The sequence below is a fragment of the Staurois parvus genome, unplaced genomic scaffold (genome assembly GCF_062004578.1).
Source record: "Staurois parvus isolate SC_StPar_1 unplaced genomic scaffold, SC_StPar_1.0 ptg000715l, whole genome shotgun sequence".
In the NCBI taxonomy this organism is placed as follows: Eukaryota; Metazoa; Chordata; class Amphibia; order Anura; family Ranidae; genus Staurois; species Staurois parvus.
In genome coordinates, this window is record NW_028318511.1 from 4,297,601 (window position 1) to 4,322,502 (window position 24,902).

A 24,902-nucleotide genomic window follows, 5' to 3' on the forward strand; every position below is an offset into this window, starting at 1 on the left:
GTGTTCTTCTAGTCTTAAGGATTTTGTATTTAAAACTGAACTCCATTAAAACATTATTGAAATACATAGATGTGAAATATTTTACCTATTACACTTTTCAGGTAGGAGGGTGATACTTTCTCTCCTACTGTTAAGAAATACAGTAGGGTCACCTGTCTGCCTGCAGCCTACTGCTTATCATAAGAAAGAGCAGAAATATACTGATTAGATCTTCTCGGTGCTCTGCCATCTTGTAGGGCCTGCATGTTTAGAGTTTTAGGGCTAAGTCACACTGGCCGCTGCGTTGCTACATGCAGTGTGCGGCAGTAGGATCAGTGCAGTGTCAATGCACCAATTATGGCACATTGCACTGTTCATTTTTTTTCTAAACCAACTTTATTGAAATGTCACTCAGTGATATTGTGACCATGCAGCAGCTGATACAACCTAAAGGAGAAGTATGTCCAAAGCTTTTTCGTCCCTACTTCTTCCATGGATCACAGGAATGCAGTTCGTTGTGCACTTCTGTGACCCATTTTCAGCTGACATGTAATGGACTGATGTCACAGAGCCAGTCCAGGCTCTGAAAAGATTCTGACCACATGGTTGGGATCCACACATATACCTGGACTGGCAGCTGGCTCAGCCTCTCAGCATGCCAATGAGAGCCTGAGCTAGCCACGTCTGCGACTTCCACAGCTTGGCACTCCAGTAAGTGCTAGAGGAGCAGAGCAGAGAGCTGGTGACTGAACCACTGGCTCTCTGTTCACTGAATATCGAGATCAGCAGTCTATTGCACAAAAAATAAAAATACACAAAAGTGAGCGCTCTCAAGTCAACAGCTAATGCACTAAAGGTGATCACAGCAAACCTTGTAAAGTACCAGATAATATAAAGTGCAGCGCTATAAAGTAATAATAAATCATGAAATGTCCTCAGAAATAAAAGTATAAATAAACAGTTCATAAAAATTAGAATGATCCACTTGTTATAGCAGAATACCAAGACAAGCTTGAGGCGGGAACAAATGATAGAAATGCGCACTCACATAGATATTGCACATATAATCAATATCCACCAGGGTCACTTAGGTAGAGTAGAGCTTTCATCTACTCATAGATGGAAGCTCACCTATTCTGCCTACCTACGTGACCCCGGTGGATATTGATTACATGTGCAATATCTATGTGCATCCGGTGAGTGCGCATTTCTATCATTTGTTCCCGCCACAAGCTTGTCTTGGTATTCTGCTATAACAAGTGGATCATTCTAATTTTTATGAACTGTTTATTTATACTTTTACTTCTGAGGACATTTCATGATTTATTATTACTTTATAGCGCTGCACTTTATATTATCGAGTCTATTGCACAGTTCTCAGTCTTAGAAGCAGGAAAGACAGATGCAGCATCGAACCGATGCTGCATTCACCTAGCTGAGTATAAATTTTTTTTTTGATAAAAAGTCACTGTGTGACATTATATACATATATAGAAAGGGAAACAGGAAATGCACATGTATATCTGAGATGTACTATTTTTTTTGTTAATGTTCCCATTATATACACTTTAATGCAAATTAAAAAACATTTTTCTAATAAGAGACTATGCAAATTCTGCCAGTGCTAAGCTAGTATATTAACTTTGAGGTCACTGACCTAGATGCAACCTGAAACCCACATTAATGCACCACCCCTGATCTCTATAGTACTTTACTCACGACATATGTCTGGTGTTCTCCAGTAGACGCAGGTTCCGGCTTTGGTGCATTCCTGAGCATAGGCAGCTACTGCTGTGCAGAAACATTCACAGTCTCCACCGCTGTCACAGGCGCAAGCATCAGTCACACAAGCCTCATAGAATGGATGTGGATCCACCTATCATAACATCAAAAACTGGAAAATTACTTTTATGTTTATAGTTATGTGAGCAAAACTGTGATAAGTCCACATATAAAGCTTTACAAAGGAAAGTTAAGCTAGTCGTGCAACATACTTTTGAAAATGGCAGGACAGTGGCTAAATGGTTTGAACGTCCGCCTAGCAGCACTAGGGTCATTGGTTCAAATCCCAATGACATTACCTGTCTGGAGTTTGATTGTTCTAGCTGTGCCTGTGTGGGTTTCCTCCCACAGACATGCAGGTAGGTTAATTGACTCCTATCTAAATTTGACCAAAATGTGTATGCATGGATGTGATTTAGAAATCTTAAATTGTAATGTCCTTGAGGGCAGGGGCTGATGTAAATGTGTATGTAATGCACTGTTCAAATTGACAGCACTATATAAGTACCTGTAATAGAATATACACAGCGACGTGTGAAATGCACTTTTAAAGGCTAAATTCACCTTGGGAACATGTTACATGTTCCACCCATTTTTAGGATGGAACATGTAACATGTTCCAGTTCCTGCTCCCTCTCCACTCGATCCTCATGTCCCTGTGACAATAAGCTGTCACTTTTGAAAAATAGCGCAGATGTGCAGGCCTCCACCCATACAGCCATGTCATCTGCCATGGCAGACGGACTTGTAGTTCAAGAGAACTGTGAGTGTGCTGATCAGCATCCTCATAGTTCATTCACACTGCCTACAGCTCTGAAAACAACATCCATACAGAGGTATGAGCACCGAGCTGTAGACTGTGTGTGCAGGAGCCTGACATTGCACCCGCCCTCTGCAGATCTCAGGTGCAATAATTTGCAGGCTCCTGTATTAAAAAATAATAAATGCTCATTTTTTTACCTGTGAAAAATATGTGCATTTATTATTTATTTTATGTAAAAGTGAACTTAGTCTTTAAACAATATGATCTGATGGTGCTAAAATTGGCCTGGGCATCTAGGCTTCAATTACCAGTCGTCAAAGGGTTTACCATAGGCATGTTCAAAACCCTGAGCCATTAACCTACTCAGTCCTTGCACTTGATGAAAACATACAAATACAGGATTTATTGTTAGTTTTTCTGCTGAACTCAGATCTTATCTCCATACCTTGCTGTGACAGATTTTGAAGACATCACTTATGATTAGCCCACACTGCTTCTTAGCCCAGGCCTTGCGATGTTTATTCTGACTGCAGGGGTTGATCACCTCTTCTGCATCAGGACAGGTAGAATCAATCTTCCAGCTGTTTCCAAACTTCAGCACATCGCTGACTTGTAACATATTGCTGGCCATAAAGTCATTTTCTGCATTGTCATCAAAGTTTCCACACAAGCCGCACAATGTGCCCTAAAGGAAGAAAAAAATACCTTTTATAGACACAAAATCTTGTGCACAAAAATAACTAGTTTTAAAATAAAAAGAATGTGAAAATCCTGAATGTATTCTTAACGTGTGTGTAAAGGAAAATTTGTTTTTTTTAGCATTGAATAACGTGGTAAGGGACTAGATAATTTTTTAGACCAAAAGATAAGGTTTTAAGTAGAGATCAGAGCAACAGGTGAGGGAAAATCCTTACATGGGAAAATCGTGTTTCTGTGACAACTCTCTAAAATGGAAAATCTCCCCAGAAGAACTGGGGGCTCTTTCAGGCTTGCTGTGCCTGAAGTGACTTCTGAAGATCGATCCACATTTGTTTCCCTGTTCAGAGGGCATTTGACAGGCAGTGAGGAGGCACTATAACACTTTCTTACCACCTGATTGTATCTTATAATGTTTCACTACCATGTCACAATCGAGTGCTTGGCATGGAGTTGGGTTGCAATATCAATAAACTCAATGGGTGAAATGCCATATCTGCAAAGCAAAGCTTTGCAGCTGCAGCACTGTACAGCCCTGCCCAGCTGTATTGAGACATATCAGGTGGTCAGACAGGGGGCATTAAAATTGTGGTTTAGCCTCCTGGTTTCACCACCCCCCAACACTAAGCCAGCAAAAACAACTTGATAGAGCATTTTCACTTTCTTTACACGATCTAAACCTTAAAAAAGCTTTAGCATTAAATACACTTGAAATCTCATACAGCATGCTCTACTATTTTGCTTTGTTTTAAGCAAAAATACACAAGAGAAGTATTTATGTTCATGTTGCATTGATTCTGTTTTGGATTTTCAATCCCCCCATTTAGCAGTTATAAATAGGGTTGGACCAATTTAAACTCCAATTCTGACCAGGTGTATCTGAAAAAAATCTGTAAAGACAATAATACATTTGTTGCATACGTTGGCTCACAAAGTGGAAAAAAGTGTTGTAGAAGCTAGCCATACCTGGAATTAAATTTGGGCAGTTCACCAAGGACCAGTAGAGATTTGATCCATGTATGGCAGGCTCTTACAGATACAGATGATGGATTGACTTGGGTACAACCAGTTTGTTGGATTTTCCTACATGTGCTTACTGTCAGTGGCTATAGGCACTAGCATTAATCATTGTGTTCTTCCCTGCAGGAGGCATTCTCCCATCAACACTGATTGATGGGAGAATCATGTGATTTTCTTTCCTTCCACCAGTGCTGGAAGGAAAGAAAATCTAATCATTTATGGGCTGCCGAAGTCACAGTTACCCTTTACTGGTAAGAACTTCCACTTCCAGAAATCTGGTGCTACCCAAAAAGCTTCAAAGAAGAGAGTCATCAGCAATGGTATTTTATCAGGGTTCAAGGATTTTCAGACCTGAACATAGTTTGGGCTGGTTTAGACAAGGTTAGAATGATGGTGCCTAGAAAACATATAGCACCCTTTTCTGTATGATAAGGACAACTTGTGAGAATATTGTATATAAAATTCTTACTTTGTATGCAGGGGAAACCTTGATGAATATGGTGGTCTTTTTGTCCCAGATCAGAAGAATACCATTGTCTGCCTGTATGACCAGGTAAATACCAACTTCACGGGTCAGGTAACCCACGTGATTTCCACCTTGGCCTGCAATTTCCGCCAATTTCGCATCGGCTAATTGAAGAATTGTATCCTGAGATAAGCCAAAAAAATAGAATAATGTTTAGTCATTAAATATAATTTATCAAAAGCTTTTGAATAGTTTGCAAGCATATTGTATAATTAGTAGACATTATCTAATCAAGAATGTAAAGAGCTGATGTCTCCCTAAGTGCCAGCGCTCTAAGAACCGCATCCAATCTGCATGACATGTGAAATAACATTGCTTTCTATGATGCCTGTTGACATATGCTCGGTGCACTGGCAGTACGAATTGAAAAACAGTCCTGTCCAATTTCTGAGCAGTACGGTCCAGTTAAGGTGTGGATTACAGACTATTGGTTTCTATGGGAACCACTTCTGAATCGCACATATCATCAGTTGTGCACAGGATTTCAGTTCTGGACCAGGATTTCAGTACAGGATCAGTTTTCAGCATGGTTTGCTCTCCTTCCCCATCCTCTATACCTCAACCAAAAAAGCCTTGCAAAACCACATACAAAATGGCCCCAAACCTGTGAACAGATCAATCCACAGCTGTGTCTCAAAAACCTGTCCTGAACTGTTCCTGAACCAGCCCAGAACTGCTAAAACAAATAGATTTCAATCCGCACTGAAACCAAACTTTGAAATCTGGAACATACATGCTGGGCCGCTGATATGGGGGTACCTCTGATCATCCTGTAGGGGACAACTGACAAACACATTTGCAGCAGCTAAACTCCCCTCCATTCTACAGTCTCCTGTCATTCTCCCACAGTTCGGCTCTAATTATTGTTATTATTATTATACAGGATTTATATAGCGCCAACAGTTTACTCATCGCTTTACAATATAACGGGAGACAATACAGCAATGATACAGTTCAATACAAGAGGGTTAGGAGGGCCCTGCTCCTTGGAGCTTACAATCTAAGAGGGAGGGGCTAGTGGTACAAAAGGTAATAACTGTTGGGGATGGACTGGTAGGAGGAATAGAAGATTCCATTATTTTCTGAGGCAGGATAGGCTTCCCTGAAGAGATAGGTTTTCCGAGATCGTCTAATAGTGAGCAGAGTAGGCGATAGTCTGATAAATTGGGGTAGAGAGTTCCAGAGGATGGGAGAAGCTCTGGAGAAGTCCTGGAGACAAGCATATGAGACAAGGGAGCTAGAGAGCAGGAGGTCGTGCGAGGAGCGGAGAGTACGGTGTGGGTGATATTTGGAGACAAGATTGGTGATGTAATTTGGGGCAGAGTTATAAATGGCTTTATATGTTATTGTTAATGTTTTGAATTTTATCCATTGGTCAATGGGAAGCCAGTGGAGGGATTGGCAGAGAGGGGTGGCAGATATGAAACAGTTGGTAAGGTGGATGAGTCTGGCAGCAACATTCATGATCGACTGAAGAGGGGATAGCCTGCGATGAGGTAGGCCAATGAGGAGGGAGTTACAATAGTCAAGGCAAGAGATAACCAGGGAGTGAATAAGTTGCTTAGTAGTTTCTGAGGTTAAGAACGGGCGTATCTTGGAGATGTTGCAGAGGTGATGTCTACATGATTTGGACAGTGATTGGATCTGAAAGGACAGATGGGTGTCTAGGATTACACCTAGCACCCTGGCACGTGGGGAAGGACTGATGGTTGTATTATTGATCTTGATGGAGAAGTCAGGGGAGGAGGCATGGGTTGGAGAGATAGCATGAGCTCAGTTTTGGAAAGATTGAGTTTGAGGAAGTGGAGTGACATCCATGCCGTTATGTCACTTAGTAGGTTAGTAATACGAGAGGAGACTGAAGGGGAGAGGTGAGGATTAGAAAGATAGATTTGTGTGTCATCAGCATAGAGATGGTACTTAAAGCCATGGGATTTTATCAAGTGACCAAGGGAGGAGGTGTAGATGGAGAAGAGAAGGCGTCAAAGGACAGAACCTTGAGGGACCCCTACAGAAAGAAGGAGTGGAGAGGAGGAGACAGAGTTATAGGTAACGCTGAAGGAGCGCTGTGATAGGTAGGAGGAAAACAAGGAGACAGTAGAGTCTCGGAGGCCAAGAGAGTGGAGTTTTTTGAGGAGGAGGGGATGGTCAACAGTATCAAAAGCCGAAGAGAGGTCAAGTAGTAAGAGTACGGAGTAGTGGCCATTGGTTTTAGCAGTTAGTAGATCATTAGTGAGTTTTAGTAGGGCAGTTTCAGTGGAGTGTTAGCTGTGCTCAGTCTGTTGATTTTGTGTTCATCCCTGACCTTCCCCCCATTGTTCCAGATTCTTGCCCTATTCACTCTTTTTTCCTCTATCCCTGCAATCATGTTCCACTTTTTCCCCTTCTCAGTCCTATCGATTGTGGCTTGTTTAGTTTCCCTGCAGTTCTGCATACAAACTAATCAGCTTCCAGGTTTTATTGGCTAAGCTTAATTGAACAGGCTGAAGTTGATTGGCTATCAGCTGCACCAGATTCTGAGTGCTAAAGTTTTAGTAAATATCCCCCAGAATATTTATCCCTAGCTGCAGCAAAGAGTGAAACAAATTTTAAAAAGCCAGCCATATTTATTACAGTTTATGCAGCCGGACAGTAATGAAAGCATAAGCTTAACTGTATGGACACCCTATTGTATTGGGTCCAGGTTTTCTTTAGTTGTACACGTGACCCACCCCAGTTATCTGTAGTATTATTCGTGGGAACATTTCTGTTAATTTAGTCACACTTATCCAGGACTAACCAAAGTATTGAATTCCATACTTACCCCCAGAAAGAACTTGATGGATCTGGAACATGTAACTCCTGTTGTACCACATGGGACATTCTCTGTGACAATGCTGAAGTTACCAGTGGAATGGTTAGGACCACAATAATCCTGCAAATAAAGACTTGTCATTGCCGGTGATCATGAACATTCATTTTAATGTTTATTGACACATTTGAATAAGACAGGGGTCAATATTGTTTGGTGGATTCTCACAGGTGTGGAGGCGAATGCATGGTCTGAAGACACTTTATCGGATATTAGAAATTATGAATTTATGATCACTTTTAGCTATGGAATGGACTTTAGTGAATATGCACTTTATCGATATGCATTTGTGAGTAGTGGTTGCACAATGTGAAAACAGCATTTGGTGCTTTTTATTAAGCACATAGATGAATTTAAAAAAATGTATATATGGTTTAATGTATGACATTTGAAATAGTTTGCACATATAGTGAGTGCTGCATATTAGATTTATATACTTAATACCACTTTAACTATATGAATAACATTACGTTCTTGATTTTTCAGACACAACTGTTGCGCATAAATTGTTGCATGAACTGGGGCTGATTTGAGGTCTGAAAATACATAAATTGGGGCTGATCTGAGATTTGAAAGTGCAGGAATTGGTATTGAACTGATGTGTGGAGGTGCATGAATTGAGGAATCTGAGGTCTTAAAGTGTATGAATTCATTTATTCTTAATGGCACCCCTATGCAACTTGCAAACGTGCATGCTTTTGTGAATGTTAGTGCACCGCAAAACTCATGGTAACAAAGTAACACGCATTTTGTTGCAGTGCAATTTTTAAAAAGGGTACATCTTTATTAGGCCTCCACATGGCAGGTCCATGACATGCTGGGCTTAGAGGAAACAGAGTAGAGGATGCTGGCCATCATTCAATTTAGAAGAGGGCTATCATCTAATGGTTGAAAAGAATGACTGCAGTGTACAGCATCTGAATGAATAAAAGTAAATGGCAAAAAAGTTGCTTTTTACTGTCTTTTTTAATGGGCTTTAAGGCCCCTTTCACACTAGCGGTCTGATCAGGTCCTCCTCTCGGTTTTTCAGTGAGACCCAATTGGACTCTCCATTCTCCTCTATGGAGCGGTGGATGTAGATGGACTTGTTTCCATTTACACCCACCTACCTCCAATCCGATCCATTAAAAACAAACGGAAGGGGATCCATTCCCCTCCTCTGGATGGATTGGGTTGATGGGCATTTAGGTGTAAACAGACAGATGGTCCATTTACATCTGACTGCCCATAGAGCAGAGTGGACTGTGTCCGTGTTAGTGGAGCGACACGGACCTGTCATCTCCTCTCTCCACTCTGCTCAGAGGATGATTAGCGTACAGAACCCCAACTGAATAAACAAAGTCCTCCCCATATGAAATGGGCCTTTTGCTGAAGGATTGTGCCAAAGAAGTTTGGGTTTAAAAAAAATAAACATACATTCTCACTGAGGTGGATGCTGCATCTGTCCCCTGCTGCCTCTGAGACCGAGAACTGAGCAATCAAACTCCACTGAACTCACAGTTCTTGGTCTTCAGTCTTCAGACAGCTGGGGGTTTATTTACTAAAGCTGGAGAGTCCAAAATCAGACTCCCTTCAGCATAGAAACCAATCAGCTTCTAACCTCAGCTTGTTCAATGAAGCTTTGGCAATGAAACCTGGAAGCTGATTGGTTTCTATGCAGAAGGGAGTCTGATTTTGGACTCTCCAGCTTTAGTAAATAAACCCCCTGGTGTCTGTCAGTCAGGCTTTTGGGCGCATCCCGACATTAAAGTTGGGATCTTTTCAGAGCCTGGGCCGACTGAGCCAGTTGTCTGCTGAAAACAGGTCACAGGAGTGCAGAATGAACTGCACTCCTGTGATCTATAGGAGAAGTGTAGCCAAAATAGCTTAGACCATACTTCTCCTTTAGGTGTAAATAGGGTCAGTTAAATATTAAATTATAAAATGGTTAGATAAATTTCAAACTTCCCACAGCAAGGACACAAAATTGTCAGCTGGCATTATTTTTTATAAACCAGCTACACTGCATTATGTATAAAAAATGTACAACTAAAATAATTATAGTATCACTTACCTGGGCAGCTACAAACTCACAATTCCCATCAAAGTCATACAATTTCTCATCAAATGTGATATAATGACCACTTCCATAAATTGAACATGTCCTATAACACACTTTTTTGGTGCAAGTCCATTGTCCACTCTGACAAAAGCTGTGAATTAATGATCAGAGGACAGATAGTCAGTTCATATAGATCTAAATATATTCACATTCATGTGGACTGTATGCATTATTTTTGCTTTAATGTATATTTAATTGATAGATTCTTCAAGAATGTAAAAACACATATAAGAGCATAAGCAAAAATGTGGAAATCCTTTTCAGAAACCTGATCAGGGCAGTTCAGGCAACTTCAAACTAATTTTCTTTCTGTGCCTTTTATTGAAATCAATGGAAATGCATACAAAATGCATATCAATGCAAGCATTAAGATGTGCATGGTGATGCATGTTGACGCATCATGGAGCATATCAACTCATCATGATGTGTGCCAACATGTGTCGATGCATGTTAATGTGGGATATGGGGCAAGCTGACATTGAATACTGAAAAAGTGCTCTTTAAAATGTGTTTTGATGTTTTTTTATGGATTTCAATGAAAAACACATGGGGAAAATGACCTCTATGGCTAAGACCTGGTGGGCAGGGTGAACTGTGTCAGGGGGCATGGCCAATGGAGCAGCACTGGCTGAGATCATCACATATACCCTTATGAATTGAGTTAAAGTGGTAAGCTTCTTAAACTGATTCTATCATCACCTCTGGATGTGTGAGACCTGACTCCCGCACCCTTACTGCTCAGCACCAGTGGGGAAACATACATCTTGCTTGGAACAGCACTACAAGCTTTGACAAGTCAAACTGAAAAGGGATACTCCAGGTAAAACTAGAAGCTCATAGAATACAACATATTCTGGCTTCTTTTATCTTGGAAACTCCAACAACAAGAAGGTCTCCCTATCAAAATTCCCAGCTCAGTTACTGGTGTTTCTGCCCGCCTTTGTGTGTCCCAGCCTTCCTAATGCAAACTCCATAATATAGAATACATTTTAAAAAACTCAACACAGAGAATGAGTCCCTCATAATGGCACAGGCACATATACAGACAGAGGAGTTCAAAGACAGAGCTCTCCCCCAGTAGAGTGTTAAAGATATACAAAATGGGCAGTTTTCTCCTCAGGTTCATAAGAGCGTTTGCGAGCTCCACTTCCTTCTCAGTTTATCAGCAGTGTACAGAGAACCCCCTCTTCTGAATAGTCATAACCTATTTTATCAGCAGATCTGTGATCTGGGCAAAACTTTGAGAGCTATACTCATCCCTCTGCAGGAATAAACCTAAATGAATGGAAATATTAATTATTTGTACAGTATAACTAAAAGATATCTTAGTTTGCAGTGGTGGGTTCAGACGTTATTAAAGGTGTAGAGTGTAATTTGTTTGGCTATTGACAGATATTATTGCACAAACCTTCTTTCTCTGTATTTCATGTGATTTTAAGAATTGTTATAAAAGATTCTATTTTAGTACATTGCAGTTTATGGCATTTATATATTGATAGCACCTAAAAAGTCCCATGTACATGTATTGATACTCCGACAGTGTATAACTCATCAAGAAGGGGAGCAAGGGAGATAATTCAAGCAAATTTAAATATCTAGTTACCATGTATTACAGTCCACATTGATCTGGGTCCCACTGCGATAGTTAATTTCTTTGTAGCTACATGGGCAATCTTTCTCAAGAACACATCCACCATCCCCATCATCTAGAAGTCCATGGGGGCAAACACACCCTGAGAGGCATGCTGTTGAAAACTATTATGCCAAAATAAAGTTATGTTATCAACATTTTACATAAAGGTAATACAAATAGAATTCATTTTTTAAAAATTCAATATATAATTTTAACATATACACTCCCCAAAATGCATAAAAGGTGCACTCACATTGGTAATATTAAGTGTCTTGCAACTCCTTTGATCGGGGGCTTCTAAACCACTTGTTTGGTTGTTACAGTCATAGTAGATTTTACCCTCAGAACAAGCTGGAAAGAAACCTCAGATTAGTTACACATCTAAAATAACTTGACCTGGCTAGTGCTGAGTCCTGGAAGTAAGATGAAGCAAAGCAAAATATATACAACATCCACCTTAAAACAACCCTAATCCAATAAATGCTGACAGATACACTCATTTTTACGTATATCATGTTATGACCATAGCTTTAATAAATGGCAAGTTAACATTTCCAATAATAACAGTAACATTAGCAACAAAGATAGCAAACAATGCCAGTACAAAAACACAGTATACAAAATGAAGCAGGTCCCTGAGAGTGTCCCCATAATTACACTTTGTTAGTCAACTCTACCAGCCACCAGCCGACCAACTAGGTACACACCACAAAGACAGGTTTCACAATAACCATAACTAAGGGAGTTTTCCTTTTTTAAGCTGACCATAGATAGGTAGAAAATTGCAAACAAATTAGTTTGAAATGCTCGATTGTTAGAGATTCTAAATGTTAGTGGGCTCACATTAATTCTTGAAACACAAAGATTTATGAAAAAAAAAACAAGCAGTCATGTTGTAATTTTTCTGTGTAAATAAACAATATTCGAAGAGTGAGTAGTGGAATTGATCGGGAATACCACAAAAATCTTACTGCGCTTGAGAACATTCTGTATATTGAAATAGATGGAAAATGAATGACAATATATGGACAAGTAGGGGAAAAATATGGTATCAATAATGGTGTAATCGCGTGCTCATTCGACAGATCTTTATCAATATCGAATACATTTTAGAACAATTTTCTACCCATCAATGGCCAGCCTTCGACTCGTGTGAAACTTGAACATAGTTTTTATGACAATTGCATTTAATGGTTGCATTTACCAACCCATCACCAAATTAGAACCTTACAAATGAGCTTCACTCTTCTGGCAAAATCCAGGACCTGACAACGCTGTGACAGGAAATCCTCCACCTGACTACCCAATTTACTCTATGCACCATCCCTCCTAAACTATCTTAAGCATTTCCAATCTAAAACAAGGAAGAAAGCTGGCACATAATTCTCTGTCTGACTGTTGTCCTCCACTTCCACAATGGACTTCTCTCTCTCTGACTGTTGTCCTCCACTTCCACAATGGACTTCTCTCTCTGACTGTTGTCCTTCCACAATGGACTTCTTTCTCAGACTGTTGTCCTTCCACAATGGTCAAATGTGCTCCACTGCTTGTCATTATCTAAACCCTTCCAGTTCATTAATCCATTCCTCTCATTTTCTTCCTTCAGCCTATTCTGTTATGTGCCTTATATCTATTGCTGCAGAGTTTAGGGCAATGCGGATTCATTTTAGCACAGTTAGGTCATACAGAGTGGCTGAGCAGTTTCTTTGCACCAAAGAAGCACTGTGTTGATTTACTAAAACTGGAGAGTGCAAAATCTGGGTTCAGCTCTGTATAGAAAAAAATCAGCTTCTAGTTTTTTTTGTTTTTTGTCAAAGCCTAATTGAACAAGATGAAGTTAGAAGCTGATTGACTACCTTGCACAGCTGCACCAGATTTTGCACTCTCCAGTTTTAGAAAATCAACCCCAGAGTCTTGCTGGAAAAATAAGCAGATAATAATTTGTCGGTGCATGTGCAATTTATGATAAAAGGGCAGAATAACAGAAAAAGTAGTAAACCTCCTTACCTTTAGCAGCTGAAGAAATGCAATGAAGTTTCCCATCATGGCAAGTGCTAGTTGACAAAGGGAGAAGACAAAGATATAAGTGACATACACCATTACCAAGGTACGTGCTTAGTCGGTGATATCTACTGTATGTGTGGCATAATCATTCTCAATATACACTTACCTGTCACTTTATTAGGTACACCTTGCTAGTGCCAAAAAAATGCCCCCCACACCATTACACCACCAGCCTGAACTGTTGCTACATGGCAGAAGGGATCCATGCCTTTATGTTGTTTGTGCCAAATTCTGACCCTTCCATCTGAATGTCGCAGCTGAAATTGAATGCCCATTCTCCTCTGACATCAACAAGGCATCAGAGGCAGACTGACCATTGGAGAACTCGGGCACTGCCCGAGGGCCCGGGGTCAGTAGGGGGCCCCTTCAGATGTCCCTGGTACCTTTCATAGGCTTTCTTGGGTGTGGTTAGAGTGTGAGCAAGGACACAGGGGTCCCATGATCCCCTATTGCCCGGGGGCCCCATGAGTTGTCAGTCCGCCCCTGCAAGGCATTTCCGTCCACACAACTGCCACTCACTGGATATTTTCTCTTTTTCGGACCATTCTCTATAAACCTTAGAGATGGTTGTGGGTTTTTGAAATACTCAGACCAGCTTGTCTGGCACCAACAACCATGCCACATTTAAGTCACTTAAATCCCCTTTCTTCCCCATTCTGATGCTCAGTTTGAATTTCAGCAAGTCATCTTCACCACGTCTAGATGCCTAAATGCATTGAATTACTGCCACATGATTGGCTGATTAGCAATTGTGTTACCAAGCAATTGAACAGGTGTACCTATTAAAGTGGCCGGTGAGCATATCTAGTTGTAGGATTAAAATATCTCAGCTGTAGCAGAGAGTTGTATCTTATTAGCTGTCGATCAATGTGAAAATTCTGAAGTTTAAGGCCTCGTTTACACTATACATGCAGAAAAACTGATGGAAACTGATGCACAGATTTCACTTGCAGAGAAATCAGTTTACATCAGTTCTCATGCGTGCATCAATGAGTTTTATACACGTTGCAAATTCTTACACCGAAATATTCTGCATGTGATATCAGTGTTGTGGTGTGAACAGGACACATAGAGAACAATTGATTTTGTTGTGCCCTTGCAGAATGCATACAGTAAAACTGACGTCTCTGCACCATGGTGTGAGCCCTAAATGTTAACCTTTACCAGCTGATTTGAGTTATTAAAGATGTAAGCTTTTGAAAAAACATGTTAGGTTTCTTCAAATGTTGGTTCAAAAGTTTGCTTCTTTAAAGCCTGACTCCAGGTTTAATTTCACTTTAAATAGTTCATTTTGGGTGAAGCTTCCTGTCTCTGAACTTTTTCTGATTGGCTGAGAAAGATGTCATCACAATCTCCACCTCAATCAATCAGAGGAAGCCTTGTTTTCATTCAAAAGAATACAAACCTTCCTGTAAATGGCTGAGTTGCCAGTCTGGGATTGAGACAGGAAGTCCTTGTGCTGCTGCGCTGTATACTGTATATAGCTGGTGACAGCGGGTACATTTCTTAGTAACAGACACAATTATTGGCCCAAACTGTACAATTTAAAGTGAAATTAAATCTTCATTTAATTGGGTAATTCTTAATTAACTTAAGTTAGCCAATATAAATATATCACTCAGAGTGTACTGTACCCAAAGCCAACATTTTGTTTTACTTTAGGATAGCATAAAAATCCCAGACAGGCTTTATTGCTGTCTGTGTCCCTGCTACGGAGATCTACTGTATTCATTTTTCCTGCTGACCATTGTCACCAGGACTAAAAGTGAAAAAAAATCAGGAATTCTAAGTTATCAGTAGAACAGGAATAGATTGGAACTTATGAGCGTATTTTTTCCTGTGACAACTGCGGTGCTGAAGTTATTGGATCCTCGTTGTTTCCAGGATTTATCTAGAAGGATCATGACGCTACATTCTGCAATATGGCAGCTGGAGGTAGAACAGGTGAATTTACTAACTTGTTTCTACAGTAGTACTAGTCACTGCTGTATAGTAGACTGTGAGAGGCTGATACATTTAGGCACTCACAAACGTCGCTTAATCACTTGCCCTCCAGAGGATTTACCCCCCTTCCTGACCAGGCCATTCTTTGTGTTACGGCACTGCGTTAATTTAACTGACAATTGCGCGGTCATGCAACGCTGCACACGAATGAAATGTATGTCCATTTTCCCACAAATTGAGCTTTCTTTCGGTAGTATTTGATCGCCTGTGCGTTTTTTATTTTTTGCGCTATAAAAAAAAAGACTGACAATTTCGAGAAATAAACAATATTTTTTACTTTTTGCTATTAAACAAGTCCAGTAAAAAAATGTAAAAAAATAAAATTTCATCATAAATGTACGCCAAAATGTATTCTGCTACATGTCTTTGCTAAATAAAATCCCAATACGTGTAAATTATTTGGTTTACATGAAAGTTATAACGTTTACAAATGGCGGTATATATACTGGGATTTAAAATTTTTTTGTTACTAGTAATGGCAGAGATCTGCGACTTATAGCTGGACTGCGGGACTTCGGCAGGCATTCTGACACTGGTGGAAACTGACTTGGTGTCACTGACATCCCCAGTGACACCAATACAGTGATCAGTGCTAAAAAAAAGCACTGACACTGTACTAATGGTACTGGGCAGGAAGGAGTTAACATGAGGGGCGATCAAAGGGTTAACTGTGTGCTGGGAATGTTTTACTAGAGGTCGGTGTCAGTGTGCTTCACTGTAATCACACTGCTTTAGATGGCTGTGGCCTGCACAGCCATACAGAGCAGTGAGCCCAAACTGACAGGGCGGAGAACTGTTGGTAAACAAAATAGTTCTCCTCCCTGTCAGAGATCCTAGAACAGGGGTGTCCAAACTATGCCCCTCCAGCTGTTGAAGTACTACAAGTCCCATCATGCCTCTGCCTCTGGGTGTCTTGCCTGTGGCTGCCAGAGTCTTGCAAGGCCTCATGGGACTTGCAGTTCCTCAACACCTGGAGGGCCATAGTTTGGACACCCCTGTCCTAGAAAATCACCGGGCGCCGGCGAGTAATCTTCTGCTGGGATCCGGTGATTGACGGCCGCAACCGCAGCCCCCTGCCCAGAAATGCAAAGTAACGTATATATACGTGCTTTTGCGCACCCGCCGCCTTGTAGCAGTATTTCTGCTATAGGGTGGTCGGGAAACGGTTAAACAAAAAACAAGCATGTATTGATGAATATAGAACTGCATTCACTTTGTGTCTTTTATATCTACATAGACTTCAGCTTTGAGGACTGTGAAAATACTAGCAGAAATAAGCAGTGGTTTCTTTAATGAGTTGTAGAAATTTAGAATCTGTTTTGTACAGATTTTTAAATATGAATGTTTCAAAAATTGTTTCTGATTAACAATGCAATTTGATCATTTTGTGCTGAGTATCCTACTGAAATCTGATGACTGACTGGTTGCCACAAGTTTATGGCCGCCATTAGATTTTATTATTTTACTTACCAACGCTCATTTGATTTATCAATGGACTCTGATGCTTTAACGTATGAGCCATCATTGTAGCATGAGCACTGAGATATGGGTACACACTGGTTCTTCTCATTCAGAAACTCTCCATCTGAACAGCCGCAGCCATCAACTGCAGTGAACCCACTGGCACAAGCTTTTTCACCCTCTGCCAGGAAACGACAGGTTGGCTGGCATGTGGTCAGGTTATATAGATAGAGTTGGTTAGAGGGGCAAGAGTTGGTGTATTTTTCTACAAAAGAAGAATTTCACATTGTCTTTTAAGTATTTAATGAACATAAAATACTTTGTATCTCAGTTACATCTAAGACGTGTACTGCAAAAATACTCAAAATGAAAAAACTAAATTACAACTACTACTGGGGGATGCCACTAACAAATGAAACATCACCTATTTCTCCTCATCCTATTTTATTGACTTAATAAAGATTATAAAAAAAACTTAATTTTTGCTGATTTAACATGCAATTAAAATTCCAGACATTGACTATGACAGCAAATGTATCATTAGAATCAGCTTTTCTTATTCCATCTCAAACATGTGTAATATCAAAGCAGCCAAAAAAAAAAAACATTCTTAATAGTGTGGCCTTCTAGTGTGTATTGCCGTGCAACAATCTAAGACATTATATAATAATAATAGCTTATCTGTTGACTATGTTCCCTTCATGTTAAAAATGTATTTTCTGTAAATGTTAGTAGTATTATTTTTTTTCATTTTATGTTGCTATTCTTATGCAAAAAAGAAAATAGGAATTAATCAGATGTTTTGTGCAATATGACCAATCAGAATTACTTCCTAAGGTTACACTAAACAATATAATTCTCCAAATGTAAACCATAAACATCTACAACTTAATAGCCCTGTAACCTATTTTTAATGAAAATGTTTATTTCTGTGTATTTCTGCCTCCTATTAAAGTCCTCCATGAGCAGTAAACACTAGTCGTGGTTATGCACACTGCTGTATGCACACTAAAAATCCCATAGTCCCTAGTCCATCTCAGGAGCTAGCAAGAGAGATGGCAATGCTCCTACATACAGTGGGACCATGAATAATGAATGTAGCACACTCTAATAGGAAGTCTTATCACAGCAGCTAAAAAAAGGAATTTGGAGGCTGTAAAAAAATTTTACTTTTTTAGTCGAGTACTTCGTTTTAGTTGATTTTTTTTCCATTGTCATGGTTTTTTTTTTTCTACAGTTAATGTATCGATCTCATTGCAAGCATCACATTATATCATTAATTGGAATATATATATACACACACACACTATATTGACCAAAAGACTGTCTTTACACGCACATGAACTTTAATAACATCCTAGTCTTAGTCTGTAGGGTTCAATATTGAGTTGGCCCACCCTTTGCAGCTATAACAGCTTCAGCTTTTCTGGGAAGGCTGTCCGCGCTTGCAGTCTCCACTCTAATTCATCCGAAAGGTGTAATATCAGGTTGAGGTCAGGACTTTGTGCTGGCCACTCAAGTTCCTCCACCCCAAACTCGCTCAGCCACTTCTTTATGGACCTTGCTTTGTGTACTGGTACACAGTCATGTTGGAACAGGAAGGGGCCATCCCCAAACTGTTCCCACAAAGTTGAGAGCATTAAATTGTCCAAAATGTCTTGGTCTGCTGACGTTGTAAGAGTTCCCTTCACTGGAACTAAGAGGTCAAGCCAAACCCCTGAAAAACAACCCCACACCAAAATCCCCCCCGTCCACCAAACTTTACACTTGGCACAATACAGTCAGGCAAGTACTGTTCTCCTGGAAACCTAGACACGTTCATCGGATTGACAGACAGAGAAGCGCAATTTTTCACTCCAATGGACAAGTCTCCACTGCTCTAGAGTCCAGTGGTGGAATGCTTTACACCACTGCATCCGATGCTTTGCACTGGCATGCAAGGCTTGGAGGCAGCTGCTCCGCCATGGAAACCCATTCCATGAAGCTCTCTGTGCACTGTTGTGGTAATATGAAGGCCACACAAACTTTGGAGGCCTTTAGCTATTGACTCTGCAAACAGTTGGCAACTTCTGCGCACTGTGCACTTCAGCATGCGCTGACCCCGCTCTGTCATTTTACATGGCCTACCACTTTGAGGCTGAGTTGCTGTTATTCCCAGGTGCTTCCACTTTGTTATAATACCACTAACAGTTGACCGTGGAATATTTAGTAGCAAGTAACCGTCACAGATGGACTTATTGAACAGGTGGCAACTTATCACGGTACCACGCTTGAATTCACTGAGCTCTTGAGAGTGACCCATTCTTTCACCAATTTTTGTAGAAGCGGTCTGCATGCCTAGGTGCTTGATTTTATACACCTGGGGCCATGAAGGTGATTGGAATACCTGAATCCAATGATTTGGAGGGGTGTCCCAATACTTTTGGCAATATAGTGTATATGTATCCATATATATATATATATATATATATATATATATATATACAGTATATGTAAAACCTAAAAAGCGTATTCCAAAGTTTTTTAAACTTTAGAAGAATTGATTCTTACTGCTAACTGCAGTAAAAGAACAAATATGTGGCTGGGACTATATAGGCACCTAAAAGTTAAACAGGCACAAAGGAAATTGTAAAACCACAAAATTCCTTATTTAAACAAGCCTTAAAAAATTGTCATGGCTGATCATGGCTCATAGGGGTATATTTACTAAAACGGGAAAGTGCAAAATCTGATGCAATTCTGCATAGAAACCAGCTTTCAGGTTTTATTACCAAAGCTTAATTGAAGGATAGACCCATCAGTTTTGTATTGCTCTCTAATCCTTCTCTAATTTATCCAAAATGTTTTAAACTTTTTGGACTGACATACACTCTAATATAATATTTGTAAGCAATAGGGTACATGGGGTCACTAATTGTATGCCAAGAAGAAACCAGTCTACTACATTAGTATTACATACTGGCAAAAGCGCACTTACTGCAAAGGTCGTTCCTCCATCCCCACAAGATGATCCCTTTAGCGGCACAGGCTCTGACATAGGAGGAGAGTGCAGCACACATACACTGCTCGCTGTCTTTACAGCTACAAGAGTCGTAACGACATCTCTGAGAAAACAGAAACAAAACAGGTTGGTTACTTATTTTTGCAGTACCTGTTTATTGGAGAGGTTATTATAGTGATGAATCGAGCAGTAATTGCAGCACCAAACTATTTATTATTCTATAGAAAAACAAGGTTTTGGCTGTTTGGTTGAAACAGTATTATTTGTAAGGAAAAGTTGTTGCCTCCTAACTATCTAAGCAGAAAAAGAGGAGCAAATAATAGCACAAAGCGTATTGCCAAAGCACTCACCCCTGCCACATGGATCAATTAGACTTGTTAAAGCTGAAGTTTACCTAAACAAAATCCCTACAGCTTTAGTCACCTCTCTTACCTGTAATGAAGTAAGTCCCACAGTGTAGCACTAGTAAATAGGAGCCGCCACTCAACCTGAAAGTCCATGTAAGTCCTGTGCAAATGTGCAATGCTTGGGAGGCTCCTGCCAGCCACAATAGCAATATGAAGTTGGAGACCAACACATGCTAGTGGGATCACAATATTCCTTTATTTAACACAAGATTAAAAAACAAGTGTAATTTCTTGCTTACATGTTGTAGTCCTATGCGGGCCTTAATCATAGCCAAGGAAGGACAACCTAGGCAAGGAAACACACCTGTTATTTTCAATCCTGTGTCAAATAATGAAGTGTTGTGATCCCACTAGCATGTGCTGGTCTACAACTTCATGTTCCATGGTGTGCAAGCTGCCAGATCCTGAAGAAATCTTCTGTGCATGGATGTCCGTCTTCTTCCTGTCCAGGGGCGGACTGACAACTCATGGGGCCCCCGGGCAATAGGGGATCATGGGGCCCCTTGTCCTTGCCCAAACTCAAAAAAGCCTATGAAAAAGGTACAAGGGGCATCTCATGGGGCCCCCTACTGACCCGGGCCCTCGGGCAGTGCCAAAGTTTCCAAATGGTCAGTCCACCCCTGTTCCTGTCTCTAAACATGTGGCACTGCAATGGTTACCAACTTCAGGCCTTTAGGCAGAACAGTACAGTAGGTCCAATGGGGAAACGCCCCCTGCTTGCTCCTCTGCCTCCGGTGAAAAAGGTTCTTTCATTGATTATACTTCTTTTAACACAATATTTGAATTGTTGCGATAATCCACTGAGCAGACTCTCGCCAAGTCACAGATCGTGTTACAAGCAGAGTAATCAATAAAAGAACTTTTCTCCATGGAGGAGGAGGAAGAGGGGGCATGTCCTTGTCAAATCATCTTTACTGCTTTTCTGCCTGAAGACCTAAAGGTGTTAATCATTCTAGTGCCTGTAGATCAGACAGAGGAAGAAGGCAGGCAACCCTGCAGTGAAGATTTCCCCAGGATCCAGCTGCCTGCACATTTTGAGACATATTTCTTTACAGTTAAGTGATGTGACTAAGGCTGTAGGGTGATTTTTTAGGAGAATGGTTATACCCACAATTTGTATTTGTATCACTATTTTTCCTTTATACTGGCTCTTCTAGATAACAAATAAAATAATTTAGAAGTTTTTGTTTGATTAGCACAGTGTATGATAATAGATTGGGTAGTTAAATAGTTTTTTTATTTTTAGAGAGGTCTCTACATCTGACCAAAAAGCACAAGTGAGAAGTACAGAGGGCTTTGGCACCAAAAGAAGGATGGTCCTTCCCATTGAGGGACAATTGGCAACTATGCAATTTTAGGTAGACTTACTATGCATTTGATGTGGATATGGGAATCACTCCCGCTGTGCTATTATATTTTGCCAGAGGGGAGCCACTTCTACAGCCAGTAGCACTGATCATTCAGAAAAAGCCCAACAGGCTGTTTGTACACAAGTCCATAAACTGATTGACTTGTGTACCACCAGCTAGCCCATACATGGATAGAAATTTCAATTCATACATGGCCGGCTTAGGTTCACCAATGGTACCTTTTAAAGTTCAAGAAATAGTACCTTCCTTCATAGTATTCCTCAATGTCATTGTCAAATTATCCTTAGTTGTGATATCCTAAATGCAGTCAACCAACCTAATTACAGTCATGCCAAGCCATTAGCAATCATTCAGCGCTATTTTTGCTCAGAAATTATTCAGGGTAGGTTTCTTCTTTCTGGACTGAGATGTTGACTCACAGATAACACAGCAAGGGAATTTCTGGGGCCTGTGCATTTGTTGGCTGTGTTCTTACTGTACATAATGTGTCACACAGCTCTGCCTTCTACTGTCATTCACTTTGTGACATGCTATATACTATAGTGTTACTAAACCCAGGACTTTGCAAGCTTGTAGGAGGAGCAAGGACGGACTGACAACTCAAGGGGCTCCCGGGCATCAGGGGATCATGGGGCCCCTGTGTCCTTGCCCAAACTCAAAAAAGCCTATGAAAAAGGTACCAGGGGCATCTCATGGGGCCCCCTACTGACCCCGGGCCCCTCGGGCCCGAGTTTCCAAATGGTCAGTCCACCCCTGAGGAGGAGTTTTCATTCTCCTTTGACTGTCCTATGAGACTGCAGGACCCCTGGCCCTCTATCTAACCAGTGCTGATTGGCCCTGTACTGATCACATGCACCCTCCCCAAAAAAGAGCAATATTCACTTAACTGAGCACGTACAGCTCCGTTAAAGGCTCTGTTCTATCAAGAGATGAGATGGGGACAGTAGAAGAAGGGGAGGATCAGAGAAGACAGGATCAAACATCCTTTTTACACAATACAGAGGATTAGCCCCTTAGGTTCCACAGCGAGTATAACAAGCATGCTATACTGCATATACTGTACAGACTGATTTTACTGTTATGGGTTTAGTAACACATTAAGGACTGGAGGAAATGCTTCTGCGTGCTTGCCTGCAGCGGACTGATTATATTATTATACTAGATACCACATCTAAACCTAGGCAAAGTAACTTGTCCAGAGTTCAGTGACTGATTTTTCCTTATAGAAATTAATGCATTTTTTTTAAACATACAATTTCTCTACTTTGTAACATGGCAGGAATGTATGCATGCACACATTGACCAATTGGTCCATTTTAACTGTATGTCTTTCCCAAAAATACATATTGTTTAACCACAGCAAAACTCATGAACCTCAACCATGATATTAATCTAACCCATACACTGAAAGCCTATATATAGCCAGATTTAGGCTTTGGACAAAATAGGTAAGGTTCGATTCATACTAGTGCGACGCTAAAGTTGCGCAATTTCCAGTGCGACTTTGATGTGACTTAAATGCAACTTATTATGGCACTCAAGTTGCATTCAAGTAGTAGTAGAACCTTTTTTAAAGATGATGTGACTTTAGTCGCATAGATTAGAATGGGTGCCATTGAAATAACACTTATGTGTCGAAAGTTGTGTGACACTAGTGTGAACTGAGCCTAAGAGTCACAATTTATGTCAGGTTTTTATTTTTGTCTGTATTTCCTCTCTCTTTGATGCTCATGCAAGAAATAGGAGGTGGATTTGTCATCAGAACAAAAAAAAATAAAAATATTTTCATAAGCTCCAACCCTTTTTCACTATAAAAATATGTATTTTCACCTGTGTCCCCCAATGGAGATATTTCCCATCACTTCCTGCCCTGACAGAATTAAAGGGGTAATCTCACCAAAAGGCTACAGTTGAACTTTAAAAATTATCAGCTTTAATCCTTAACTTGATCCAAAGTATATATTTTTGTGCAAATTAATACAGCCATGGCAATACTAGGTGCCAAATACTATTATGTTCAGGATATAACATGAAGTAAGCTTTAGTGAATATTTACAATAAGCCTAGCAATGAAAAAAACACCCCAAAATGACAAGACCAGATTATCAAAACGTGCCAATTTAGCCGGTACAATTCCGGTTTTCACACACGCTGCCACATGAACAACAGGCGTTCTCTATAGCCCTGCATTGACTACTAAATCCCCTCTTTAGCCCACCAGTGACCACCATGCTCCTACCATAAAACCCAGTGACCATCAGGGTGCCTCTTTATCCCATAAGGCTATATCTATAGCCCTTCAGTAACCAACATGCTCTCTCTATAGCTCCCCAGTGACTGCTACTGGGCAAGTTGTACTTAATTTTCTATTTTAAAGGCCAGTTCACACTACAAAAATGCACTCTGGATCAGGGGCGGACTGACAACTCATGGGGCCCCTGGGCAATAGGGGATCATGGGACCCCTGTGTCCTTGCCTAAACTCAAAAAAGCCTATGAAAAAGGTACCAGGGGCATCTCATGGGGCCCCCTACTGACCACCAGGCCCTCGGGCAGTGCCCGAGTTTACAAATGGTCAGTCTGCTCCTGCTCTGGATGTATTCCGGATATGTTTTTGCTTACAGTTCACACCACACACAGTTCTGGTGCAGTTGTGATGCAGTTTGCTATGTTCCAGTATGGCTCTGGGCAGAAAAAATGCAGCATGAACTAGGGCCATTGGAATACATGGAAAACACTGTGCATGCATTTTTGATGCAGAACAAAAATGCACTGAACTGCATCTAGTGTGAACTAGCCCTAAATGTTAAGTGTGTGCACAACCTATGCACAGAAGTCAGAATATGTTATCACATGTGACCACACGCAGTAAAACACTCACCTTTGCATACCCAGCTGGCTCTATGGTTGAATGGCATTTAGCAAAAGGAGACTCGTCACTTTCCAGCTTAGAGCACCAAGAGTCTGCGAATATTTCTAGGATGAAGGATGAAGCACTGTGCTTAATTTGAGTAAATTAGAAATAAATGTAACAAAGTAAAATAAATGTCTAAACAGTTAAAATAGCTGGAGACAGCAGTAATGTATCAAGATATTTGCTAACTGACCAGAAAATTAATTAATATGTTGTAACATGTTAGAAAAACGTAAGCCCTTTATTTTCATTGGCTTATATTGAATTAAAAACTCTACTATAGAGGCCAAGTGACCCTGCCTCTGCAAAGGCCCCCTCACTTTGGCAATGT

At 40.5% G+C, this 24,902-nt stretch overlaps 1 protein-coding gene across 1 annotated transcript in view; it reads right to left on the reverse strand.

Annotated features, from left to right (window-relative positions):
* The window catches only part of LOC149445621 (mucin-5AC-like), a 173,919-nt gene that overhangs the window by 116,485 nt on the left and 32,532 nt on the right, over positions 1 to 24,902 (reverse strand). The window contains exons 14-24 of the mRNA XM_089653506.1: positions 24,539 to 24,633; positions 19,858 to 19,984; positions 16,890 to 17,145; positions 13,359 to 13,405; positions 11,605 to 11,702; positions 11,322 to 11,473; positions 9,671 to 9,809; positions 7,570 to 7,680; positions 4,710 to 4,889; positions 2,970 to 3,209; positions 1,699 to 1,855 (exon numbers count right to left, since the gene is read on the reverse strand). Coding sequence (XP_089509632.1) covers positions 1,699 to 1,855; positions 2,970 to 3,209; positions 4,710 to 4,889; positions 7,570 to 7,680; positions 9,671 to 9,809; positions 11,322 to 11,473; positions 11,605 to 11,702; positions 13,359 to 13,405; positions 16,890 to 17,145; positions 19,858 to 19,984; positions 24,539 to 24,633 — 1,602 coding nt within the window. The remainder of the gene's footprint in view (positions 1 to 1,698; positions 1,856 to 2,969; positions 3,210 to 4,709; positions 4,890 to 7,569; positions 7,681 to 9,670; positions 9,810 to 11,321; positions 11,474 to 11,604; positions 11,703 to 13,358; positions 13,406 to 16,889; positions 17,146 to 19,857; positions 19,985 to 24,538; positions 24,634 to 24,902) is intronic.